Raw genomic sequence first — 23,432 nt, forward strand, 5'->3', positions numbered from 1 at the left:
CGGTAACATCAGAAAAATTAGATATTTTTCAAAGAAATATTAAGATCTCGTTTGGTAACCATTTGTTTTTTTGTTTTTGTCTTTTAAAATTAAGTCTATTTCATTCACATTTCTTATAATGATTTGCATGTTTTTTAAGTACAATGGTTGAATTTTTAGCTAAACTCTAAAATCAAAAACAACTTTTAGAGATGGAAGTAGTGTAATGGGTTTAATTTTTAAAAACAAAAATAAAAATAAAATAAAATGGTTACCCGCTCTAAAAACAGACATTTTTCAAAACTACTCTCCATTTGAGACATTTCCTACCATTTCTCTTGAACTATCCGAAACTTTGAGCCCAAGTTCTTGGGCCTGGCCCATTTGTTTTAGTAAGCTTCAACAGATACTTCCGCTCTAATTGTTATAGAGCTATCCGAACACAGCTCCGTTGATGGCGGTTTCTTCGTTCCCGGTTCTTTCTTCATTGAGCGCCAGCGTTAGTATCTCTCCGGATGTTAGCTCGTTTTCGCTGAATATTCCACTCGTCAATATCTGTTCCAAACAGACCACTCATCCGTCGTCTTCTATTATCGTTTGCTCCTACAGTGAGTTTCTGTATGCTGTTGCATCCTTTATTTTGATGTTATTGAACCTTCAATTGCGTTTTGGTTTCAGAATCTGGGAATAATGCGGTGACGGAGCGGAGGAAAAGGTTGTTGGAGCAATATGGACTTGATCCTAACGAGTTTTTGTCTGAACCTTCCACTAATGTTGGTTCTTAACTATAATTTCTTTTCAAGCCCGAATAGTTTGGAGATGATCGACTGACGTTGTATTATTCTTTGCTTTTTGAATTTGTGCAATTACACTGTATTGGCTATGGAATTGAGTGTTTGGATACTTGGCGATGCTTAATTTCCTTCATTGTAACCTTTAATTTGCCTTATAGCGAAGAAGAGAAATGCGAAAAACCGGAGAAGGCAAGCAAATTTCGGCCGAGGATCCTAAACCTCAACGGCAGACACATAAGTTACTTCAGGTACGAGTTGTGTTCCTTTTTCCATATTGTTTGGTGCTTTGCGTTGTGATAATTTAATACAGTCTACCCTTAGAAGTGAGAATAACAATCATTTGCTGGCCTAACTGGGCGCTACTATCCACTATTTTTCAAAGTAGAGAAGGCATGCTTCAGAGCGACTGCCATAGAAATTACTCCTTCAAAATTTTGAAATAAAGTGAAAGGGGTGAGATATGCTTGTGTAATTTGATAGTTAAGGTCTTTGGTAATAGAACTTTTCTTAAAAGACTGTTGAACAAATGCTTTATTTGGGTTGAAGACATTCCCTCTTAAATATCAATTTACACAAATTGAAAGCTATAGTATTATTTTAGTTCTGTAAGTTGATTGAATAATCTCATTTTGGATTTATTCCAGTTACATCTACACCAAGTTAATCATTGTCAATTGGCCAATTTGCCACATTGAAAACTAACATACTAATTTTGGTCTTGAGAGAACATTGCGTCTTTTGCTAGAAATTATCACGTTGATGATACCCATGGATCCTCCAATGCCAACACATCACGTGTACCACGGTTATATGGAAAGCATATTCAAAAGATTCCTTATTTTTCTTTCAAAAACAACTCAACGAATATGTTCACAACCTTAGGTGCTTGGAGGAAGTGCTCGGAGAATGAAGCTACTCTCTCCAAAGGGCTTGGATGTACGACCAATGATGGAAGTTGTGAAAGGTGCAGCTTTTGATATTTTGCAGGTTGGGTTTGTAGTTTAAATATTAGTTCCTTTCATGTTACCAGATCATTCGGCTAACTTATCAAATGATTCAAGGCTTGTAGATTTCTTGTTCAACTGCTCATTTGGTAGAAAAACATTTTATTATATAGTCGTACTTTTCCTGGGTAGGTTGCTGGTAGCCAGCCTGTCACAGAAAAAAGGTCTAATGTAATTTGAAAATGCAGGCTGCTGGTGGATGTCCAGCATCTTTAAGGCCTGGTCGTTGGTTAGACTTGTATAGTGGTACCGGATCAGTTGGTATTGAAGCTATGAGCCGTGGATGTTCTGAGGTACCAGTTCAATTGTGAATTTAGTTTGGGATAACATTTTCCATTATTTTTAAAAACAACTAACTGATTAAGCAGCTTTCAAACTAACTATGTTTAGATATGGATTGGCTTGATTTACGCAGTTATCAATTTCATGAAATTTATTCTATATATCGCTTCTTCTTTTTCTCCTTCATGTAATATCTGCTCCTTCAACTTGCAGGTGCATTTTGTCGAGATGGATCCATGGGTTGTTTCTGATGTTCTAAGGCCAAATCTGGAATCTACTGGGTTTTTTGATGACTCAGTCATCCACACCATCCGGGTTGAGAATTTTATAGATCGAGCTGAGCAACTTATTGGTATCCCACCTAAACTTTAGTTTTCTCCTTTTTTCTTGTTTCATTCGAAGACTTATGGCATAAACATGGACACGGGGTACATTATTTCTAACAAAGGATTAGTTTGGTATTGTTGTAGCTATGAAAATATTTGCTGGCAATTGTGATTTGTGAGACAAATCAACTATGACATGATTAATTTAGTTTTTGAATAATATCAATTAAAAACCTTAAAAAAAACATTTTATTTTGTTTGGTAAATAACTGTTAAATTGTAAATATGTAAAAGTTTATATGATTTGAATTAGGAGTAATGTTGTTTAATTTAAATTATTTGATAAAATTTAAGAAAAACAATTTTTATAAAAATTGAAGCAATAAAAATTTGTTGATTTTGGAAGGAATAGATTTGAAAAGAAAAAGAATATATGGAATCGTACAATTGAATTTTTTAAATTTGTCAGAGAAGATAGAAAACTTTTAGGAAAGCTGATTCCAAAACTGATATCTATGTAATTTTGCAGATATTGTAAATTGAGAAGTGATTTTGGATAAATGATTAAATAATCAGTTTTACCAAACAACTTAGACAGTTAAAATTGCATTAACTGTAAATGAAAATGGTAAATGTGAATGGTCTACCCTTATCTCACCTTAGTAGGAATAAAAAATCGGTAAAATAATAAAAATTATCATTTTTGTTTAAGAATAATAAATGGTAGTGGAACCAATTTCTTATGGTAGAGTTCAATTGAATGTATAAGCTTCTATAATTTATGATTTGTCAAGTATATTGTCTTGTCTAGGTAACGACAGACCATTTGATTACATTAGTGTTACCCCACCGTACACACAAGTGGATTATGGGGTACTTATGGGGCAACTATCAAAGTCAGCCTTAGTTGGAGAAGATACCTTCATTGTAAGTTGTATTTTTCTTGTTCCTATTTAGAAAGCTAAATCTTCTTCATGTAAAACCTGCTTTATTTAGATCGGGAAAATCGTACCATTTTATGAAACCGTATGTTATGGCTCGAATCCGTAGTCAATCCTATATTCATTTACACATGGTTTACCTTCCTTTCTCTCACTTTGATATTTGTGATCTAGGTGGTTGAATACCCATTAAGGACAGACATGCTGGATTCCTGTGGATGCCTTATTAAGGTAATTTAATCATGCAGGTATTTTACATTCCGAATGTTATTAATTAATAATGGTTAATTGGACAAAATTGTATGTCTGAAATTTGTTTAGCTTAATGGAATTTAGTGAGAAGGTATGGGTATGGATCTTGGGCAACTATATCTTATGTAATTGGGGGTCAAGTTAACTGTAGTCTGTAATGTAACCAACACCCTGACTAATTTCTCTACAAGGCACTCGAAAAATATATATACAAGAAGGGATTAAGGGTCTGATATCTTACATATTTCTGCAGTTTCTTTCTTTGTATTTTTTTCTATGTCTGGACATGGGATCATCATTTAAAGAGAATTGTTTAGGTTTTTACTCATAATGTCTTTCCTTATTGAGTAACAAGTATAATTTTATCTAATTGCAGATTACCGACCGACGGTTTGGTCGGACACACTTGGCAATTTATGGACCCAAGTGGGCTGAGAAGAAAAAAAAGGAAAAGAAAAATTAAAATTACTTGATGAAGTTTCTATGACTGCCAAGTGGTATTAGCTGGTGACATTGCTCGTCAACAATTGCTAACAGCCTAAACTCAAGTGGTCGGGAGGCAACTTTAAAGAGCTGCATGCTTTTTCATCAAAAAACGTAAAAGAGTTGCAGGCTTTAAAGTATTATCATCGTTCCATTTTGTTGGTAACTAGGAATTGAAGTATCCAGATGTTGGTACTACTTTTCTTGATTCTATTGGCATTTTGCAAGTACAGGGTTCCCAACTATTGCAGGTGAAGGCTATGTATGTAATCTACAGCAACCTGCCACCCTGCGCATTGCCTAGCTCTAGAATTTATATTCAAGCTTCATGATGGCAAGACTTAAAGACGAAAAGGCAGAGAATGTACCACCTTTTTCTTTGTTTTCCTTTCCTGGGGTCTAAATTGATGGGTACTATGTACTTGAACTTGAACAGTTGCCAAGTAGGTTTTCCCTTAGTGTGCGATAGTATAACATGTAGAAGATTGTATTGGAACTCAAATATCTTTTAATTCTACGTTGGTTGATTCCAGCATTAAAGTGCCAGTATCCCTATTCAGAATCATGCATTTTACGGACTCGTTGATCTCCAAGTTTACCCTAGTCATTGTTGTGCTACTTTATCTATACCATACTTCTGTTTTACTCAACCAGTAGGAATCTTATCATATCTTATTTGTTTTTGCAAAAGTTCTTAGGTTTTCTTTGCCTTTGCTTAGCAAGAAAAATTAGAATCCTACACGTGGGGTGGACTTAAAGTCTCAACTATAGGTCAATAGGCGCAGGACATATCTCTTTGGCTCCTGCAGGTTGCAGTTTAACAGAGTAGCTAAGCTGAGTGATACGGACATCATGGAAATTAAAGTCTTTATAAAGGCGAAGAATTTGAAGGGTTGGTGGATAAGCCATGCTGATATCTCACATATATTCATATGACAGAGGAAAGACATTGGGGTTTGATTAAGAATGCTGTTGGGATTGACTAGTCCTTCGCTAATTTGCTTATTTCAGACGGAATTCTAAATGTGAAAGTTCTGTACTGTAACTAAATGGGTTTTAAATATGTGTACACGAATGCATATATAATACTGAATATGCCACCTAGAGAAAGAAGGTATTTGAGAACATGCCAGAACTCTATTCATTTATAGGCTTCTAATTTTCGTTTCCTACTAGTTTTGTTCCTTTTTCTTTTTCGGGATCCAATTACAGTATGACTGTAGTTTCTTCATTTTCTGTTTGCCACATGCTAGGACACTTAGTAAAATTTTTCAGGATCCCTTCATGGATTCAATGGATTGCGAAGCCATAATCTTCACATCCTTGAACACGACGAAGAGTACTAACCATGCAAGGACCTAGTTTTCTCATATGATCTATAACCATTTCAGATTAACCAGACATGGGAAGCTGCTTGCCTCATGAAATTACAGAGGAAATGGTTCTTATGGGCATGAATTTACTTTTGTACCGACCAGATAATAGTTTCTCAGGTGAATGGCTTTGATATGGCCTTCAGTATTGCTTTGAGCCAGAGACTGTGTCTATCAAGTTTAGTTCACATTGTGTACAGTGGGCTTGGGACAGCGTCACATCTAAACAAATTGTATTTTTCCCCTTTTTTTTTATTTTTTTTTATTGTTCTCTGATAGCGATGGTTTCCTTGAAATAATTTAATAGCTTCATCATTTTTGTGGGCGCTGTTGATATACCAGACATTCAAAATGGACTGCCTCGATTTCCTTCAGGTCAGTAATCCTTTCTCTGATAATTATACAGCATTTGACCTAATTGGGATTAACACTAAAGCTTCTTCACAAAATTTCTTCTAATATGTGAAAATTTGGCTATGCCTCGGCTTTTACAAACTTAGTGTTAACTGCCAAGTCCTCGTCAGAGTTTATGAGATATTGAGGTCCCCCAATTCCCCTTTTGTAGGCATAGGAAAAAATGCAGAAACTAAGGCAAAGAAAGAGGAGCTGTTGGACACATTATTCCACAATAAAGTGACATAAATAACTACTTTTCTGCATTTTAAATCAGATTCCTTCTCTCTCTTCCCACGCGAACACAAAGTACAGTTTTACTGATAGTCTTTAAATACAAACAAAACAGCCTTACTTACAACCCGCCAAGATCTTAGCCAACCCAAATTAGCTTTCCATCTCTCTTCTTTCTTCTTTCTTAGTCCATAGCTATCCCTCTTCTCTTCCATACCCTGAAATGTCTGATTTTAGTCATTTCTGTGTTTCTGTTCTGAATGGATGATGACCTTGTTGGTCAGTTGGAAGCTGTGAGATAAAGAAAGGGTTTTGGTATTTGGGTGTAATGGAGAGTAACTGTAGTTTTTTGAAGTCTCTGTTTGGAGCTTTTCTCTTTCTTGGTATCATCTGGTTTTCTTTTACTGGAGTGATTGATAATGCAAGCCCAGCTTCCAGAAGAGCGACAGACATGCAGTGGAAGCTGATTGGAAGAGAGAAGCATGTCTTTCATTGGCATTCTGATTTTTATTCTGTCAGCAAGAGAAGAGTACCAAATGGACCTGATCCAATCCATAACAGGTACATAATTCTACTTGATCTAATTTACTATAGTTACAGATATGTTTTGCTTATTTTCCTTTTCTTCTGCTTGTTGCGAGTATATCTTGAACCATTTTTTAAATGTCTCTTTTCCTGTCTTTTAATCTTTAATCTACTCAAGTTGGTTGGTGGGTTTTACGATTTTCTGTACAATTCTACAAATTTGTATAATCTTGAGAACAAAACTTTGAACATAGAATCTTGTCCCTAAACAAAAGGAAAATTAACACGTTTGAAGTTGATAAATGGAGTGAGAGTTCTATTTCTATTAGTAAATTTATGAACTGTAACTCCATTGCTTTTATCTCTTCTAATAATCGTTATTAGTTTCCCTATGTACTACAAATTGTAAAGCACGGAACAGAATTCAGCTTCTCAGACAAAACCATTTGAACATTTCAAAATAGTGTATTGCTCTGCCTCTACATAGTTTGCTTACTTTTTCTTTTATTTGGTTGTAGCAATCGGAGTTAGTAAAAGAGATGCAGAAAACTGTTTCAATTGAGATTTGTTGAAGTTGATGACAGTCTCACTTTTTTTTAAAAAAAAGAACAAAAAAAAAAAGGAACAAAAGTTCTTTTTCATCACTCTTTCTCTTATTTTTATGAGCTATTAAAGGCATTGGGGCAAGATCTTGACCACTTTAGTTTCATAAGCTTGAGATTGTAGATATAGGTACTTGCATAATATTTGTCTCTCTTTGCTACAAAACCATGATAAATTCTCTCTCTATGACATTGGCTAATGAATTTTCTTTCTAATAATGTGAATTCAGGAGAGTAGAGAATTCTAAACAACCACCAATTAGAGCTTAAGCAAACCAAGGAGATATATTCAGCTGCAGAAGAAGATCAGAATGAACAGTTTTTTTCTTTTTTTTACCTCCCTTTTTACCTGTAAATGTTAATTTATGCTCTCCATCAAGGGTAGATCCTGCATTGAGACTTTTGTCCCCTAAAGCACCGACATTGCAACTGTTCTTAGTGGGTTTTTGGGGGTAAAAAGAGATTTTGGATAACTTTCCCAGACAATTTCCAGTTGTTGCTAGTCATCATTTATTTGATCTCAGATGCAAAGTGTTTGTTTTCTCGGAATTTGAAGGTTATATATTGTTTCTTGTCGTTCATGTGTATATGCATAACTTCAAAAAAAATTCATTAATATCTTTCTTTGTTTTTCTCTCCATTTTTTAGGCAACACATTCTTAAAAAGTAGAAAATGATTGATTCTGTTTATTGGTAATTTTAAATAGTAAAAATGGTAATTGCAACCGGTAATACTTTTAAATTAATAATTAAGTGTACAACCACATTTTTAAAGAATTGTAAATATAATAAAATCTACCAGACGGATAGATTCCTACCAATAATAGATTCTATCACTAAATTTATCATTGATAGATTCTAAGAGTTGGATCTAAATTTTTTTATATCTACTAATATTTTAAATCTGATTGTCATATTTGCAACAGTCTAGTAAAAATAGCTGCAACAACTTTTAATCGATAATCCATTAGCTCGAAATTCTAAGTAAATTTTAGTAACTAATTCGAGAAATAAAATTTAAAAAAAACAAAGGATTGAGGGGCTGCTTTTGATAACATAGTTTTCTTTCCAAAGAATGGTGTGTTACCTATTTATCACTTTTTTTTTTTTAAAAAAAAAAAAAAAAAAAAAAAAAAAAAAAAAAAAAAAACTACTGATTCTTTAAATCTACTTTCAAATCTTACATTGTTTAGTACTTTAAAAAAGTTATTCTAGAAAATATGGTGAAAACAAAATAAGAACCATTTGAACAACTTTGTCAAGTAGTCCTATTTTAAACAAGGGATAAAAAATTTGAAAACTAAATTTAGGAAAACAAACACAATAAAGAGTTGAAATGAAGAAAGTTCTCTTTTTTAAAAGCTCAACATAGAGGTGGAGCCTTTAGGGCAGATGAGCAAGTTTAGAGTAACAAATAATCATCTTAATCTATACTGAAACATCTGTTTATTATACATTTGTTCCCCTAACTCCACACAAAACCAAATTTTTAATCAGACCTTTAGGTACAAAAATTAAATCGCTAAAGAAAAAAAAGTTACCACCATAACTTTAAAAATATGATTTTTTTTTCCTATCATACAATCAACCGTTGGTATATTAAATAGTGTCTTTTTTTGTTCTTTGATAATATGTATGGTGGTGAGTACTAAACCTTTGACTTCTCAAGGTTAATAGTACAAATTTTATATACGTCGATCTATCTTGTTTGGCTTTTTCAATGTCATATCTATTGGTCTAAAAATACAAGTTATTAGGTAAGTTTATACGAACTTTAGAAAAATTTAATAAAATTTGAATACACGTGGAGAAGCATGAGGAAAAGATTGTACTTTTGATAATTGTACTCAAAAGCTTGGGAGAGTGTAAAATTCAGACAGATTCGTGAATAATGATCGTGCCTATCCGATGCATGCAAATAATAACAATTATTATTTAAGTAAATAAATTAATAAAGGTTTTCAAAAAAGAAAAGAAAAAGAAAAAGAAAAAGGTAAAGAGGAAAAACCAAAACAAAAAAAAAAAAAAAAAAGAAAGAAAAAGGGCAGCCCCCAAGAAAGGTTCTGGGCACTCGAAGGATTCTGTCACTATTAGTTCAACTAGACAATTTCATCTTCATCTCTACAGTAAAATTAATCAATTTTCTTTTTTTCTTTTTACTTTTCTTTTTTTTTTTTCCGTAAAAAATTATTGCAATTTTGCCACCATTTTTGGGGGTTGATTGCATTCTAATTAGTCCTTACACCCATTTTAATTTCGATATATATATATATAGTCGGAAAAAAATTTAGTATGTAATATCAATTTCTTTCATCCATTATTTGACACGTTATTAATTAATTGATTAATTTATTAGTAGACTCCACATAATTCTTAAATATTATTATTGTGATCAATAATGGATAGAGATTTTCATACCATCGTAGTACTAGAACTTTTCTCATATATAGTCTCTTATTTACTTAAGTTTGAGTACAATTACAATTATTCTTTAATGTATCCAAGCATTTGTGGATTTTAAATTGGTTAAAGCCATTATAAGTTTATTCTAATATATATATATATATATATATATTTGAATCTCCACTTAATATTTGTTCAATTAGTTAAAATTTAAGACATATAATTTTGATTGAGAAGTTAAAAGTTTGAATCTTTACATTAAATTCAAAAAAAAAAAAAAAAAACCTTCATCCCTCCTCGATTAAAGGTCTACATCTTTTTATCATTTTGTTCATGTCAATTAACATTTTTGTCAATTTGGACCACCTTCAATGGATTAGATCCATTTGGATTGACTAATAAAAAAATATTTTTTAAAATTTCATTTTTATTTAATATCTTTTAATAAAATCTGGGAAAACTTTCAAAAATCGTCTTGAACCATGAGATTAGTTACAATCACACTCATGAATTTTCAATTTGATGAATTATCGCTTTTGATTTTTAAATGGTTTCGATTAATCTCTTTTATTAAATTAACTTTTATTTATGGGTATCTGTAGTTTTTTCCTTTTCTCCTGCTCTCTCTCCCTTTATATATATATTCATTATTCGTCATTCAACTCTCTCAAATTTCAATTCCATCTATCCAAAAACAAGGAACACGACAATGGAGCAAAAAGGGTTCAATTTAAGAAATTCTTGAAAATCAATTCTTCCATCTTTGTTATGGTCAAACTTGTGAATCATCCTCTCGCAAGTCTGAATCTCTTATATATCTTTGAATCAGACCCGTCCAAAAATAATAGGGGAATTGCTAAAAATAGGACATTCTTGTTAGGGGTTAAAGACTTCTTCCTCGTGCGTCTACTCCTTGGTGGCCAATGGCTTTGAACGGCGACTAACCACCATTGTGGACGACCGACGGCCCTTTGAACATGACTAACCACCGTTGTGGAAGACCGGCGACATTTTGAACAACGACTAACCACTGTTGTAGACAATTTGCAACCCTTCGAACGGCGACTAACCACTGTTGTGGACGATCGGCTATCCTTTGAACGGTGCTAACCACCGTTGTGGACAACCGACGAACCTTCGAACGGCGACTAAGACCGGCGACCCTTAAACCATTGGAAGGAGCTTAAACCTTAAATCGGATTTAGGAGAAAATTTCTAACATTTGGATTGTTTAATGATTTTACTGATTTTACTGATTTTTGCTTTTGATTTGCTTAGGTATTTTTTTTTCATTTTCTAAATTTATCTTGGCTTCTAAAATAGAAGAGTTGAGTTACTTTTGCTTTGCTGTTGATAATATTATTGTTGGTTGGTTTTATTTTGCAAAAATAAAAGTTGCTCTGCGTTTATATGATCCATGTTCACATTTAGGTGTTGTTTTGTATCTTCTAAGACTCTCGCACCTATCTTCCAACATAAAAACTTGTAACCATCACCAAAAACTTGCCAATGACCACTTCTAACTCATTATGACTCATATATTATATGTTTTAAGTGATCTATGTGCCTATTTTAGGTGATTTGGGGTTGCATAGGAACATGTTTTATGGAGTTTGTAGGTACCTTTTTTTTATCTTGCAACATCTCGTTATTATCTTGCAACATCTTGCAACTAGATTCTTGTTGAGTTTTATGCCCTAAAAATCGTAGGTAAAAAATGTAAATAATTAACTATCTTCTGAAGGTTTATGAAAACCGCAGCGGAATCGTGATCGCGTCCCAAATTGATTTTCACGAAAAGATAAAATTTACAGAGAATAGAAACCATTATACATTAATAATTACAGCATGTTTTAACTCAAGAAAAGAGGAATTAAGGTTTAGAAAAACATACCTTTAAAGACAACAAATTTCTTCACGCAATTCCTATTCCAACAAACTCTTTGGTCTCTTCTAGGATCATGAACTCGCCAAGCCAACCTTGAACACTACTCCAATTGTAACTTTGATATTCTCTATATGGGATGAGAATTCACAAGAGTTATGGACTCTGTGTTAATTTTGGGAGAGGGAGAGAGATTTTGAGAGGAGAAAACATTTCTTTTTTATAATGTTTGGGAGAGTAGAGGTAGAGTGCACAGACAATTTGTGTATCAAAAGGAAACATTTCTTTTTTATAATGTTTGGGAGAGCAGAGATAGAGTGCACAAACCCTAAGTTGTCTTATGAATCTTGAACTGTATGTGGAGGCATACGGGGATCGATCTTCAAGATACAGACTAAAAGGTCTATAGTATAGGGATAAGAATGGGTACCTTATCCTAGTGACACTATGAAGGAAATCGGAAACGCGATTTCTGTGAGCAGCGGAAGCAAGACTATTCCAAATTATCAACAAACCATTTACAGTCGACTTCAATATACATGATTATGCAAATATACAGAGAAATTACAGCATGAACATCAAAAGTACAAAAGGAAAAACTGTACTAACAAAGGCAAAAGCGTCTCCACGCTCCGATGCGCACTTTGACCGATCACAGGAACCACGAACGCTCGACTACACAACCGCAACATCGCATGAGCATAGCACGAACACTTCGCGCTCGTCTTCAACAATCTCCTTGGTCACGAACTCCTTCGCAATAGCGAACGACCTCTGCAGCACCACGAACGGCCTCCGAAAAACCTCGATGGTGTCGAGTTGAGTCTGACACCACCAACAAGGCGATCTTGGTATTCTCAGTGTGAGAATCCAAAGGGTGGGCTCTGTTCGGATTTGGTGTGAGGTAGACGAATGGAGGAAAGAACGATCGCGCATACGACTGGGCAAGTGGGAGAAGTCAGAGACCTATCGTATAGGTCGATGCCCAATCATTTAGATAAAACTATGCGATCGTCTAGTAAAAGCTATGCGATCGTTTAGCTCTATCATTTAACTCGATAGACTCTACACGATCATTTACCTTGGGCCAGCGATCGTCTAGCAAAGCTATACGATCGTTTAGTAAACACTACACGATCGTTTAGCTAGCACCTGCACAATCGTTTACCTAGCCCAGCCGTTGTTTAGTGTATTTACTTGACAACTTCCGTGAGTTTCTTTTCGCCGAAGTGAAAACTCAAATCTTTTCAAACTTTTGTAAAAACCTCTCTTTTTCAAAATAGGAAACCGATTTCCTTTTAAAACCTCACGGTTACCATGATCAATAACCATCTATTACATTTGGTTATTTAAAAGAAAAAGTATCAATTATCTAATAATCAATATTATTATAAATATAAATGATAACCAACTTATCATACTATATTTATAACCTATAATTTTAATATTTCATCTCATGAAACATATAAACCATAGTTCTTTTTCTATTCTATGGTACTCAATGTAAATCTCATTTACATCAATTCTCCACTAGATGTATCTCGTACATCATATCGATTATATCACATATAATCAAAATACCTCTTGTCAATTTGAACATTTCAAATCAACACCAAGAACTGATCCTTCAACATAAATCCAAGCTACCAAGGGGACCTCATGGACCTGTAGATCCGAAGCTCCACCCATTAACTGACTAAACTCTTTTTATACAGAGTCTAGTCATCTCATGGTCCAGGTCTTATACAAACTCTTTGTATAGGACACCCCCGCTGCACGTCTCCACACGAATGATCAGGATCTACCATCTGTTGTAGTTTACAACACTTGCAAACCTCTACAAAGCAGGTTGTATCCGTAATGTCACCAGGATCAGGTATCCCACCTTAATCCTTATACTACAAACTGATTTAGGTTATCACTTAAGGCATGATTCACTTGTATATCACATATACATGCTTAAGTTCACATAAGATAACCAAGTAGCTTTTTTATTGGATATGAGTAAATACCAGAACTAAATAATACTTATTTTATTCATTGAACAATTTGCATCTTTACAAAACAACGAGACTCCGGGAGAATTAAGACACCAATCCCAACACACTATGGATACGATCCACTTTGTATTTGATACAAACGCAATGATCCAATGCATTCGTGTAGGTGACATGCGAGTGGGGGTATCCTATGGAATGAGTTTGCATAAGATCGGGCCGCAAAATAATAACCACTATATGTAACTCCGTTGACTAGTTAGGTTTCTATTTCAACAGGAAGACCTAAGCAACTTAATCTTAATCCTAAGTGTATTGTGAACTCCTGTTCACGAGGGATTGTCCTTTGATTTGTATGGGTGAGAGTGACCAGTTTTCCGACTCAATATGCCTACCATTTTAGGGACAAGATCATGTAGGAAGCTGGAAACATAATAATACAAGATGGATTTCACTCCTTCTTGACTATAGGGTAAATAGATAAGTGTTCCCTTAAGTGGTGTTTGTGGAACTTGAGCAAATGGTCGTACCCTCTCACTGGCCCAAAAGGAATTTCTATTTAATGGTTGGACTATAAAGAGGTTGTTCATTGAAGGAGCACTACTACTTAAGGATTTAGGGTGGTTATAGACATGTTTAAGGGAGTTTTTTAACTACTTTTTTTTTTATCTCGCAACATCTCGAAACAACTTTTAAATTGAAATAATGGATTCAAACTCTTTTATACAGGTGTTTTTGGTGAGTTAGGGTAGGCTTGGTCATGTTTTAGGTAGTCTTTTAGCTACTGTTTTTTATCTCACAACATCTCGCAACAACTTTTAAACTTGAAACAATGAATACAAACTCTTTTATATAGGTATTTTTGGTGAGTTGTGGTAGGCCTGGTCATGTTTTAGGTAGTCTTTTGGCTACTATTTTTCATCTCACAATATCTCGCAACAACTTTTAAACTTTAAACAATGGATTCAAACTCTTATATATAAGTGTTTTTGGTGAGTTGTGGTAGGCCTGGTCATGTTTTAGGTAGTCTTTTAGCTACTATTTTTCATCTCACAACATCTCGCAACAACTTTTAAACTTTAAACAATGGATTCAAACTCTTTTATATAGGTGTTTTTCGTGAGTTATGGTGGACTTGGTCATGCTTTAGATATTCTCTTAACTACTATTTTTTTTATCTCGCACCATATCACAACAATTTTTAAACTTGAAACAATGGATTCAAACTCTTTCATATAGGTGTTTTTGGTGAGTTATGGTGAGCTTGGTCATATTTTAGGTAGTTTTTTAGCTACTGTTTTTTTATCTCACATCTTTTAAACTTAAAACAATGGAATCAAACTCTTTTATATAGGTGTCTTTGGTGAGTTATAGTGTGTTTGGTCATGTTTTAGTTTGTCTTTTAGCTACTGTTTTTTTATCTCGAACTCATGTACGAATGCAATTTAAAAATCCTCGAACACATGGACCATGAGCCATAAAAATATATTTGAAGAAACTTTCATGTTCAAGTTCAATGTGATATATTGTTCCTGGATTTGTATGTTTCAGTGCTCCACTATACCGAAACAATAGATTATATGACTCTTCAGGGGCACTCGTTCATATGCATTTTCTTTGGCACGTCATGCTTTTTCATTACTCATATTTATGTCATAGTCTTGCCTCATGTATTCTATGATATCAAGTATTTTGTATTGGCAATTGTTGGGTGAAAATTTAACTTTCAAAATAAGAGGGAACCAACCTTTTGGTTGGAAAATCCCACATTAGAAAATTTGGTGTTGGAAACCTCCCTTATATACTCCAATCTTGAGTTTTGGGTTTGGGCCCCAAGGGGTACCCATGTTTTGGAAGGAGTAAGGAGATAGACCAATGTGGTTTCAGTGGACGTCCCAATGCACGTCGTCGCCGCCGTCCGTTTGGTCGGTTAGTCAGGCGTGGCGTGGCGAGGCCCACGCGTATGTGATTATTTATTAAAAAGGAAAAGGTCCTTCCGTTCGCGCATCGTCCGCTTCGTTCGCGCACGTCCTGAGATTCACCACCTTTTTCGCTCCCTACCATTCATGGTGAAGGCCAGGCATGGTCTTCAGCAGTTCAAAAACACAATTCATTCTTCACTTCATTTCATTTTCCTCTCCTTTTCCATTTTAGTTTTTCGAGCAATGGGTTTAGAAAGGATGTGTGTTCCAGTTGGTACCAGTGCCTTTTCAATCGGGTTTCTTTTGGCTGTTTTATCCTGGGGACGACGTGACAATTTTCAGACCTACTTGCACACTTGGGTAGAGCCGTGAAACGTCTTAAAGAGAGCGAGCTCCGTGACTTAGCCTATAACGAGTTTCTGTTTTGCAGGTTTTGATTTTTGCTTGACCGTCGTGCCTTGACCGTTTATTGTTCATCGTTCTGAGGGTCCTACTGTTTTCAAAAATTCTAAGACGATTCGCCACATCATCAATGGCCCTCGGTAGAAACAATGACGTTATGATATCTGACCTCAACCGTCCATTCCGGTTCAAAGGAGCAAACTTCAAACAGTGGAAGCAAAAGATGTTGTTCTTTCTCACCGTCAAGAAAGTTGTCGAAACTTGTACCAGAGCTAAGTCGATCGTCCCTTTAGAAGAACCAACTGAATAACAGATAAAAAAAAGCTGCTGACTAGGAAGAGAAAGACTTTCTTTGTAAGAATTTTATTTTAAATAGTTTGACTGATGATCTGTATGACTACTATAGTACAATGAAGACAACGAAGGAGGTCAGGGATGCCCTGCAAACGAAGTATGACACCGAGGAGGCCGGGTCGAAGAAATATGTTGTTAGCCATTATCTCAAGTTCTAGATGACGAATGACAAATCCATGGAGGCCTAATCCCATGAACTCCAGAAGATAGCCCACGAGATAATTACTGAAGGTATGCCTCTAGACAAACAATTTCAAGTTGCTGTTATTATTGATAAACTGCCCCTTTTGTGGAAGGACTTTAAGAACACTTTGAGGCATAAGACCAAGGAGTTCTCCTTGGAGAGTCTTATAACCTAGCTAAGGATCGAGGAGGAAGCTCGAAAGCAGAACTAGAGGGAGGAGGTAAACGCAGTACCTGGGAAACCCGCCTCTGTCGTCGTAAAACCTGACAAAAAATCTAAGAAAACAAAGAGGAAAGGTTAGAATTGTGGCTCCAGCAACTAGAACCAACAGAAAAAATAGAAGCCCCCTTTAGGAGAAACGGTACAGTTCCTCTGCTTTAATTGTAATAAACCTGGGCACATAGCTAGGAATTGTAGGAACAGGCATTATCCTGATGGTCAGGCGAACCTGACAGAAGAACCGTTAAGTCGCCATGATCACAAAAGTAAATGTGATCGGTGGTTGTGAAGGATGGTGGATAGACACTGGCGCTACACGCCATGCCTATCACGACCTTCACGACCACCGATCACATTTACTTTTGTGATCATGGCGACTTAACGGTTCTTCTGTCAGGTTCGCCTGACGCCATGCCTATTACGACCTTAGTCTATTTAAAACTTATACTGAAACTAAGGATAATAATATTCTATTGGGAGATCATCACTCCACAGACTTTGTCATGTGAATAAGAATTTAATTAGTAACATGATTAGGCTAAAAATGATACCTAAGTTATCCACAAATGATTTTGATAAATGCAAGTATTGTAGTTAGGTTAAAATTATTAAAACTTCACATAAATCTATACTTAGGAATTCCGAGCCTCTAGATTTGATTCATTCTGATGATTGTGAATTTGATGGCATCTTGACTAGGAATATTAAAAGATATTTCATTACCTTTATTGACAACTGCTCTGATTTTACTTTTGTATACTTGCTGAAAAACAAAAGTGATGCTTTTGATGCCTTCAAACGTTTTGTTTCTGAAGTAGAGAATCATTTTAATAGAAAGGTTAAAAGACTTCGTAGTGATAGGGGAACCGAGTACGACTCGTATAGTTTTAGTGAGTTCTTTAACTCACATGGAATAATACACGAAAGACCACACCTTATTCTCCTAAAATGAACGGAAAAGCCGAAAGAAAAAATAGAATTTTTAACCGGGCGTGGCGTGGCAAGGCGCACATGTGTGTGATTATTAAATTTTAATAAAAATATTATTAATTTTATTATTTAACCGGGAAAAAAAAGGAAAAGGTCCTCTCGTTCGCACTTCGTCCGTTTCGTTCGTGTATCGTCCACTTCGTCCGCCAAGCGTTTCGTCCGCGCACATTCTAAGGCTCACCGCCTTTTTCGCTCCCTACCGTTCACTCTGAAGGCCTATAAAAGACGTGGCCTTCAACAGTTCAAAAACACAAAACATTCTTCACTTCGTTTCATTTTCCTCTCTTCTTCCATTTTAGTTTTTCAAGCAGTGGGTTTAGAAAGGGTGTGTCTTTCGGTCGGTAACAGTGCATTTCCAATCGGGTTTCTTTTGGCTATTTTATCTTGAGGACAATGTGGCAATTTTCAGACCTGCTTGCACACTTGGGCAGAGCCGCAAAACTTCTTAAAGAGAGCGAGCTCCGCGACTGAGCCTATAACGAGTTTCTGTTTTGCAGGTTTTGCTCTTTGCTTGCCGTCGTACCTTGACCATTTACTGTTCGTCGTTCTGAGGGTCCTTTCGTTTCCAACAGCAACCAACTCCTTTGAATTTGGACATTATTAATTCTTCAACTACCCAAGATTTTGCTTGTATGTGGTCACAATTCAAAATATCAAGAAAACATGAACGAACATTTACATACGTTGAAATCTTGAATATATTTGAATCCTTCAATTTGACTGTTGGTAGTCTCCATTTACACTTATCATCAATGCATTTAACACAAAGTACCCCTTTTGTATATTTCTTTACTAAAAAATGATTTTTTTCATTGCCAAAAGACAATCTCATGGATAATTCTCTTTTGTAGAAAAATATTTGTCCTACCTCCAACTCTTCACTTGTACAGCTTTCTTCCGACCAAATGTTTTTTTTTTTGTTTTTTTTTTTTTTTTTGCATTCAACATCAACTAGCTGAGCCATATTTAAATCTACCTTTTCCTTTCTAATATTCTATTGAAATATTTGTTTGTCGTATGATGTCATACAATTCACTATTCATCTCAACTGCCTCCCATGCAAAAGTATCATTTTTTGAATCATACGATTCCCATATGATTGCAGTGGCCTCTATCATTTTATCACACAAACTAACTTGAACTTTATTCTTACCTAATATATCCATTGCACTAGGAACATTTAAGTTCTACACTTGGTTGCTTCCAGATATTGAATTGTAACACATATTGAAACCTTTCTTATTTTGATTACTCCTAGGTTCAAATGAGATATACAGCGAGACCTCAAATGGATTTTCACTAAGAATATAAAACTTTAAATCATGGTCATTGCTTAACTCAAGTGGAGGAGCTTCATTTTCAACTTTTATCTCATATATGCACCTTATCTTTATATCAGACTCCATAGGGTTAACTTCTATAAGGGTATATCGTTCGATCAATAAATCTTTATGTGTTATTTCTTTATGTACGAAAATACCTTTTAACATGCCTCCTTCAATTTTCTCTGTCTGTCATCTCATACACCACCATATTGAACTAAAATCCGAACATGTGCCATCCTTAAAATGCCCAAAATTCTTTAGTTTTGGGGAAAAAAATTTGATTTGAAGTTAGGCATTTCAAGTTGCAATATAAAATCTAATACCTATGAAACTTCCTAAAACATGTGTAAAATCATCTTACATCACCTAAAAAAGTATATAATTGATTTGAGAGTGGACATTTGAAGTTTAGAAAATGTGATATGTTTGCGAGATGTTACAAGATGTTGCAAGATAAAAAAAAAAAATAGCTATAAGAGCTCCCTAAAACATGTGTGTTGGAGTTTATGTCCTAGATCTTATGTATCTTGTGGTTTGTAAAGACAAATTACATATCCAATAAAATAAGAAGTATTTTATTAAAGTTTAGACTGCATTAATTCAATCCAATAAACTAAGATCCAAAGTTATTTTAAGAAACTTAAACATGTATGTGGAGACATACAAGTGGATCATGTTTAAGTGATAAACTAAATGGTCTGTAATATATGGATAAGACTGGTACCTTATCCTGGAGACACTACAAATACGACCCACTTTGTAGATGTTACAATTGTTGTAAAGTGCTACAAATAATCTAATTCTGGTCATTCATACGAAGATATGCGAGCGAATGTATTCTTCACAAAGAGTTTGTATAAGATCGGACCACGAAATGAATAGACTCTCTATATAACACCATTGATAGAAGAGACTTACATTTCACTAGGATGACCATAGGTGACTTGACCTTAATCCTGAGTGAGTTGTGAACTCCTGTCTATGAGGGCGATCTTTTGATTTGTATAGGTGAGAGTGGTCAAATTAGCTGACTCAAAAGTCTACCATTTTAGAGATATGTCCAAGTAGGGAGCTGGAAACATAGCTACACAATATGAAATTCACTCATTCTCGTCTTTAGAGGAAGTAGATAAATTGCTCCTTTAATAGCTGATTTTAGGTCTTAAGCATTGAGGCATCAACCTCTCACTAGCTCGAGAGGTGTTAGTTTATAGTTGGACTATAAACAGTTTGTTCATTAGAGGGATCAGTCGTACTTAAGGAATTAGATATAACTACAAGGATAAAAAGTAATTTGACCCAGTTGTAGTTATGAGCGATTTGTGAAGGGTTGACTCACTACTGATTGGTTATATCTATGGACACAGAAATATATCTACGGTGTGAAGAGTGCAACTATCGATCTTTAGTGGAGTGCTCGATAGTTAATGAATATCGATTAATTTAATTAAAGAGTTTAATTAATTAATCTCATATCATTGGAACTTTTAATCTGTAGGTCCATAAGGTCTCCTTGTTAGCTCACTAAAGAAAAAGAGGAATGATTTGAATTGTTCAAATCAACTGATGGAATAACATATTGATGAGAATAATATGATATGGTTAATTACAGATCTGATCTTTAATTAAGAGAAAAATATTTTAATAGGATTCAAATATTGAATTCTTATGAATTAGATTCATAAAAAATTAATTAATTAACTTTGAGAGGTGGAGGAAAATAAACATATGATGTATTGAGTTTTATATCCTAAAACTCGCGGTTTGTAAACAATAAACTTATTATGTAAATCGATAAAATTGTTATTGAAGTTTTGATTAAATAATGTTGTTATTGGATATATGAATTGCTTATTTCATTTTATAGATAAATTTAATAAACTAAAAGATCCATAACTATTACATGAGTACTTGAACTTTATGTGAGGACATAAAAGTGGATCAGGTAAATAGTGAAAATGATCTATAGTATACGAATAAGGTTGGGTGCCTTATTCTGGTAACACTATGGATGCAACCCACTCTATAGTTGTTACAATGAGTTGTAAAGTGCTACAAAGAAAGTGATCTTGATTCATTTATATGGTGACATGAGGAGTGAGAGCGTCTTGTGCAATGAGTTCACATAAGATCGGACTAAGAAATTAGTCACTCTTACTTTATAACGTTGTTTACTATTTAAGACTGACTATTTCATAGTGATGATCTAGGTAACTTGACCTTAATCCTGAGCTAACTATGAACTCCTGTTTATTCGGGATTATCCTTAGATTTTCATAGGTGAAGGCTAGCTCAACAGTGCCGGCTCAATAAGCCTCCTATTTTAAGGGTAAGACTGGGTAGATAGCTCCACATAGGATGCAAGATGGAATTCACTCCTACCTGCATTCAGGGATAGTAGAGAGGTTGTCCCCTTAAGTGCTGACTCTAGGTCTTGAACGAAGGACCCCACCCTCTCATTGGCCTGAGAGGGATATGGTTTGTTGATTAGATCACAAACAAATGATTCATTAGAGGATCAGTGGAACTTAAGGAACAAGAGGTAATCTCGGGGATAAAATAACTATTGACCCAGCCATTATTACAAACAACTTATGAAAGGTTAACTTACTAATCATGACTATATCGAGTGGACACAATATATCTACAGTAATACAACTATTGGGCTTTAGTAGAGTGACTTGGTAGTTAATGAATGGGGGTTAATTCGGTGTAAAGAGTTTAGCCAATTAATCTCGGATTGTTGAAGTCCATGATTTGTAGGTCCATTAGGTCCCCCTACTAACTCACAAACGGAACAAACCTTAGAATAACATGATAAGTTAATTTGAATTGTTCAAATTTGAATTAAGAGAATTAATAATTATATCTTATATAATTACATGTTTAATTACGGAATTAAACGAAATCGGAGAATTGATTAATATTTAAATATGATTTAAATATTAATTTCATAAATGGAGATTCAGGGAGATAGAATTAGTGACAAATTAATTAAATATTTGATATTAAATTAATAAAATTAATTTAATTAATTAATTAATTAATTATTACTAATTTTATTAGAAAAAATCATTATTAAATTAATTTTTGTAAAATTAATAAAATTTCAGTTTTAATTAAAATAATTTTTTATTTTAAAAATCAATTTCAAAATTAAAAAGAAAATCTGGAAAGTCCCAAAAGTGGGATTTTTCCACTTTCAAGCTACCAAGTTAATCACTTTTCCACTCTCAATTCCAACTCATTTTTTAAGGAGGAGCTGGAATTACTTTAGGCAATCAGTTATTGCATGAAGTCTTAGTATAAAACACTCAGATTTGAGTGGAAAAAGGTATGTAAAATACTGGATTTTTGCTAAAATCTCAAGGTTGAAGAAAGGTTCTTCAAGACTGTTGAACCAGTGATCTTTCTCTTCTTATTCCCTAAATTCTAATTTGTTTTGAGTCCCACAACTTAATCTAAGGCTCCTAATAGGGAAGCTTTAGTGGTGTTTCCACAACCAGATTTCGAGAGGATTGCAGCTGATTATCGAGTTTGAAGAAGATCTTCAAAGGTATGTTTAAAACCCTTTTATCATTTGATGAGCATGTTGCCTTTAGAGCAAAAATTGATTAATTAGAGTGCTTAATGATTCTGTTTTCTTCTGCTGCACGTTTATAGAAATCATCATGATGTTTATTAATTAATTAAATTAGATTTAATATGATTGATGGGCTAATTAATTAAATAAAAGTTATTTAGTTAAATTAGCCCTAAGGGTAATTTTGGAAAGCTATAGAGAAAGTCTCCATATAAATTCATCATTTTTCCTAAATTATAAAAAGAGGGTGATTTTCATTTGATAAAACCCTAGCCTCCAAATTAATCTCCTTTCAAAATTTCTCTTCTCCATATTCTTCATTCTTCTTCCTCAATCAAGGTGTGAGAGACCACTCTTCTCCCCTTGGTTCCTAGAGAATAACAAGGTCTCACTTACAGTGGTGCCTATTGTTCGTTGAAGAATCGTTCCAGAGAAGACGATGAAAAAATTGTGAAGAGGTTGGGATTCGACGTAGGTATGTGATATTCGTCTTCCCCTTTTCTCTTCTCTCTTCTAAGTATGTTGATGTACAAGTTTATCCTCTATTTCATTTTGTTTAGTAGCTGTTTTATTTTAATTTAAACTGAAAAGGTGAAATGCAAAGCATTCACATGCCTCTTCTTGGGATTCAATCCTTGTAGTGTGAAACCACCTTAAATCACCTAAAACAAGTATATAATTTATTTGGAATTAAACATTTGAAGTTTAAAAGATACGATATGTTTGAGAGATGTTGCAAGATTTAAAAAAAAAAAAAAAAAAAAAAAGTAGCTACAAGAACTCTCTAAAACATGTATAAAACCATCTTAAGTCACCTAAAACAAGTATATAATTGATTTGGGATTGGATATTTAAGGTTTAAAAGATACAATATGTTTGCGAGATATTGCAAGATAAAAAAAAGCAGCTACAAGAACTCCATAAGACATGTATAAAACCACCTTAAATCACCTAAAATAAATATATAATTGATTCAGGAT

At 34.3% G+C, this 23,432-nt stretch overlaps 1 protein-coding gene across 1 annotated transcript; it reads left to right on the forward strand.

Annotated features, from left to right (window-relative positions):
* Positions 1-295: 295 nt before the first annotated feature.
* Positions 296-4,601, forward strand: LOC120079997 (methyltransferase). Its single transcript, XM_039034505.2, has 9 exons — positions 296-587; positions 658-752; positions 932-1,021; positions 1,656-1,760; positions 1,966-2,070; positions 2,273-2,411; positions 3,197-3,312; positions 3,501-3,557; positions 3,955-4,601. Exons 1-9 carry the CDS (start codon positions 434-436, stop codon positions 4,039-4,041), a joined length of 948 nt encoding a protein of 315 aa, XP_038890433.1. The 5' UTR covers positions 296-433; the 3' UTR covers positions 4,042-4,601.
* Positions 4,602-23,432: the final 18,831 nt, after the last annotated feature.

Source organism: Benincasa hispida, chromosome 6 (assembly GCF_027475165.1).
Source record: "Benincasa hispida cultivar pf3 chromosome 6, pf3_genome.v1.1, whole genome shotgun sequence".
In the NCBI taxonomy this organism is placed as follows: domain Eukaryota; kingdom Viridiplantae; phylum Streptophyta; class Magnoliopsida; order Cucurbitales; family Cucurbitaceae; genus Benincasa; species Benincasa hispida.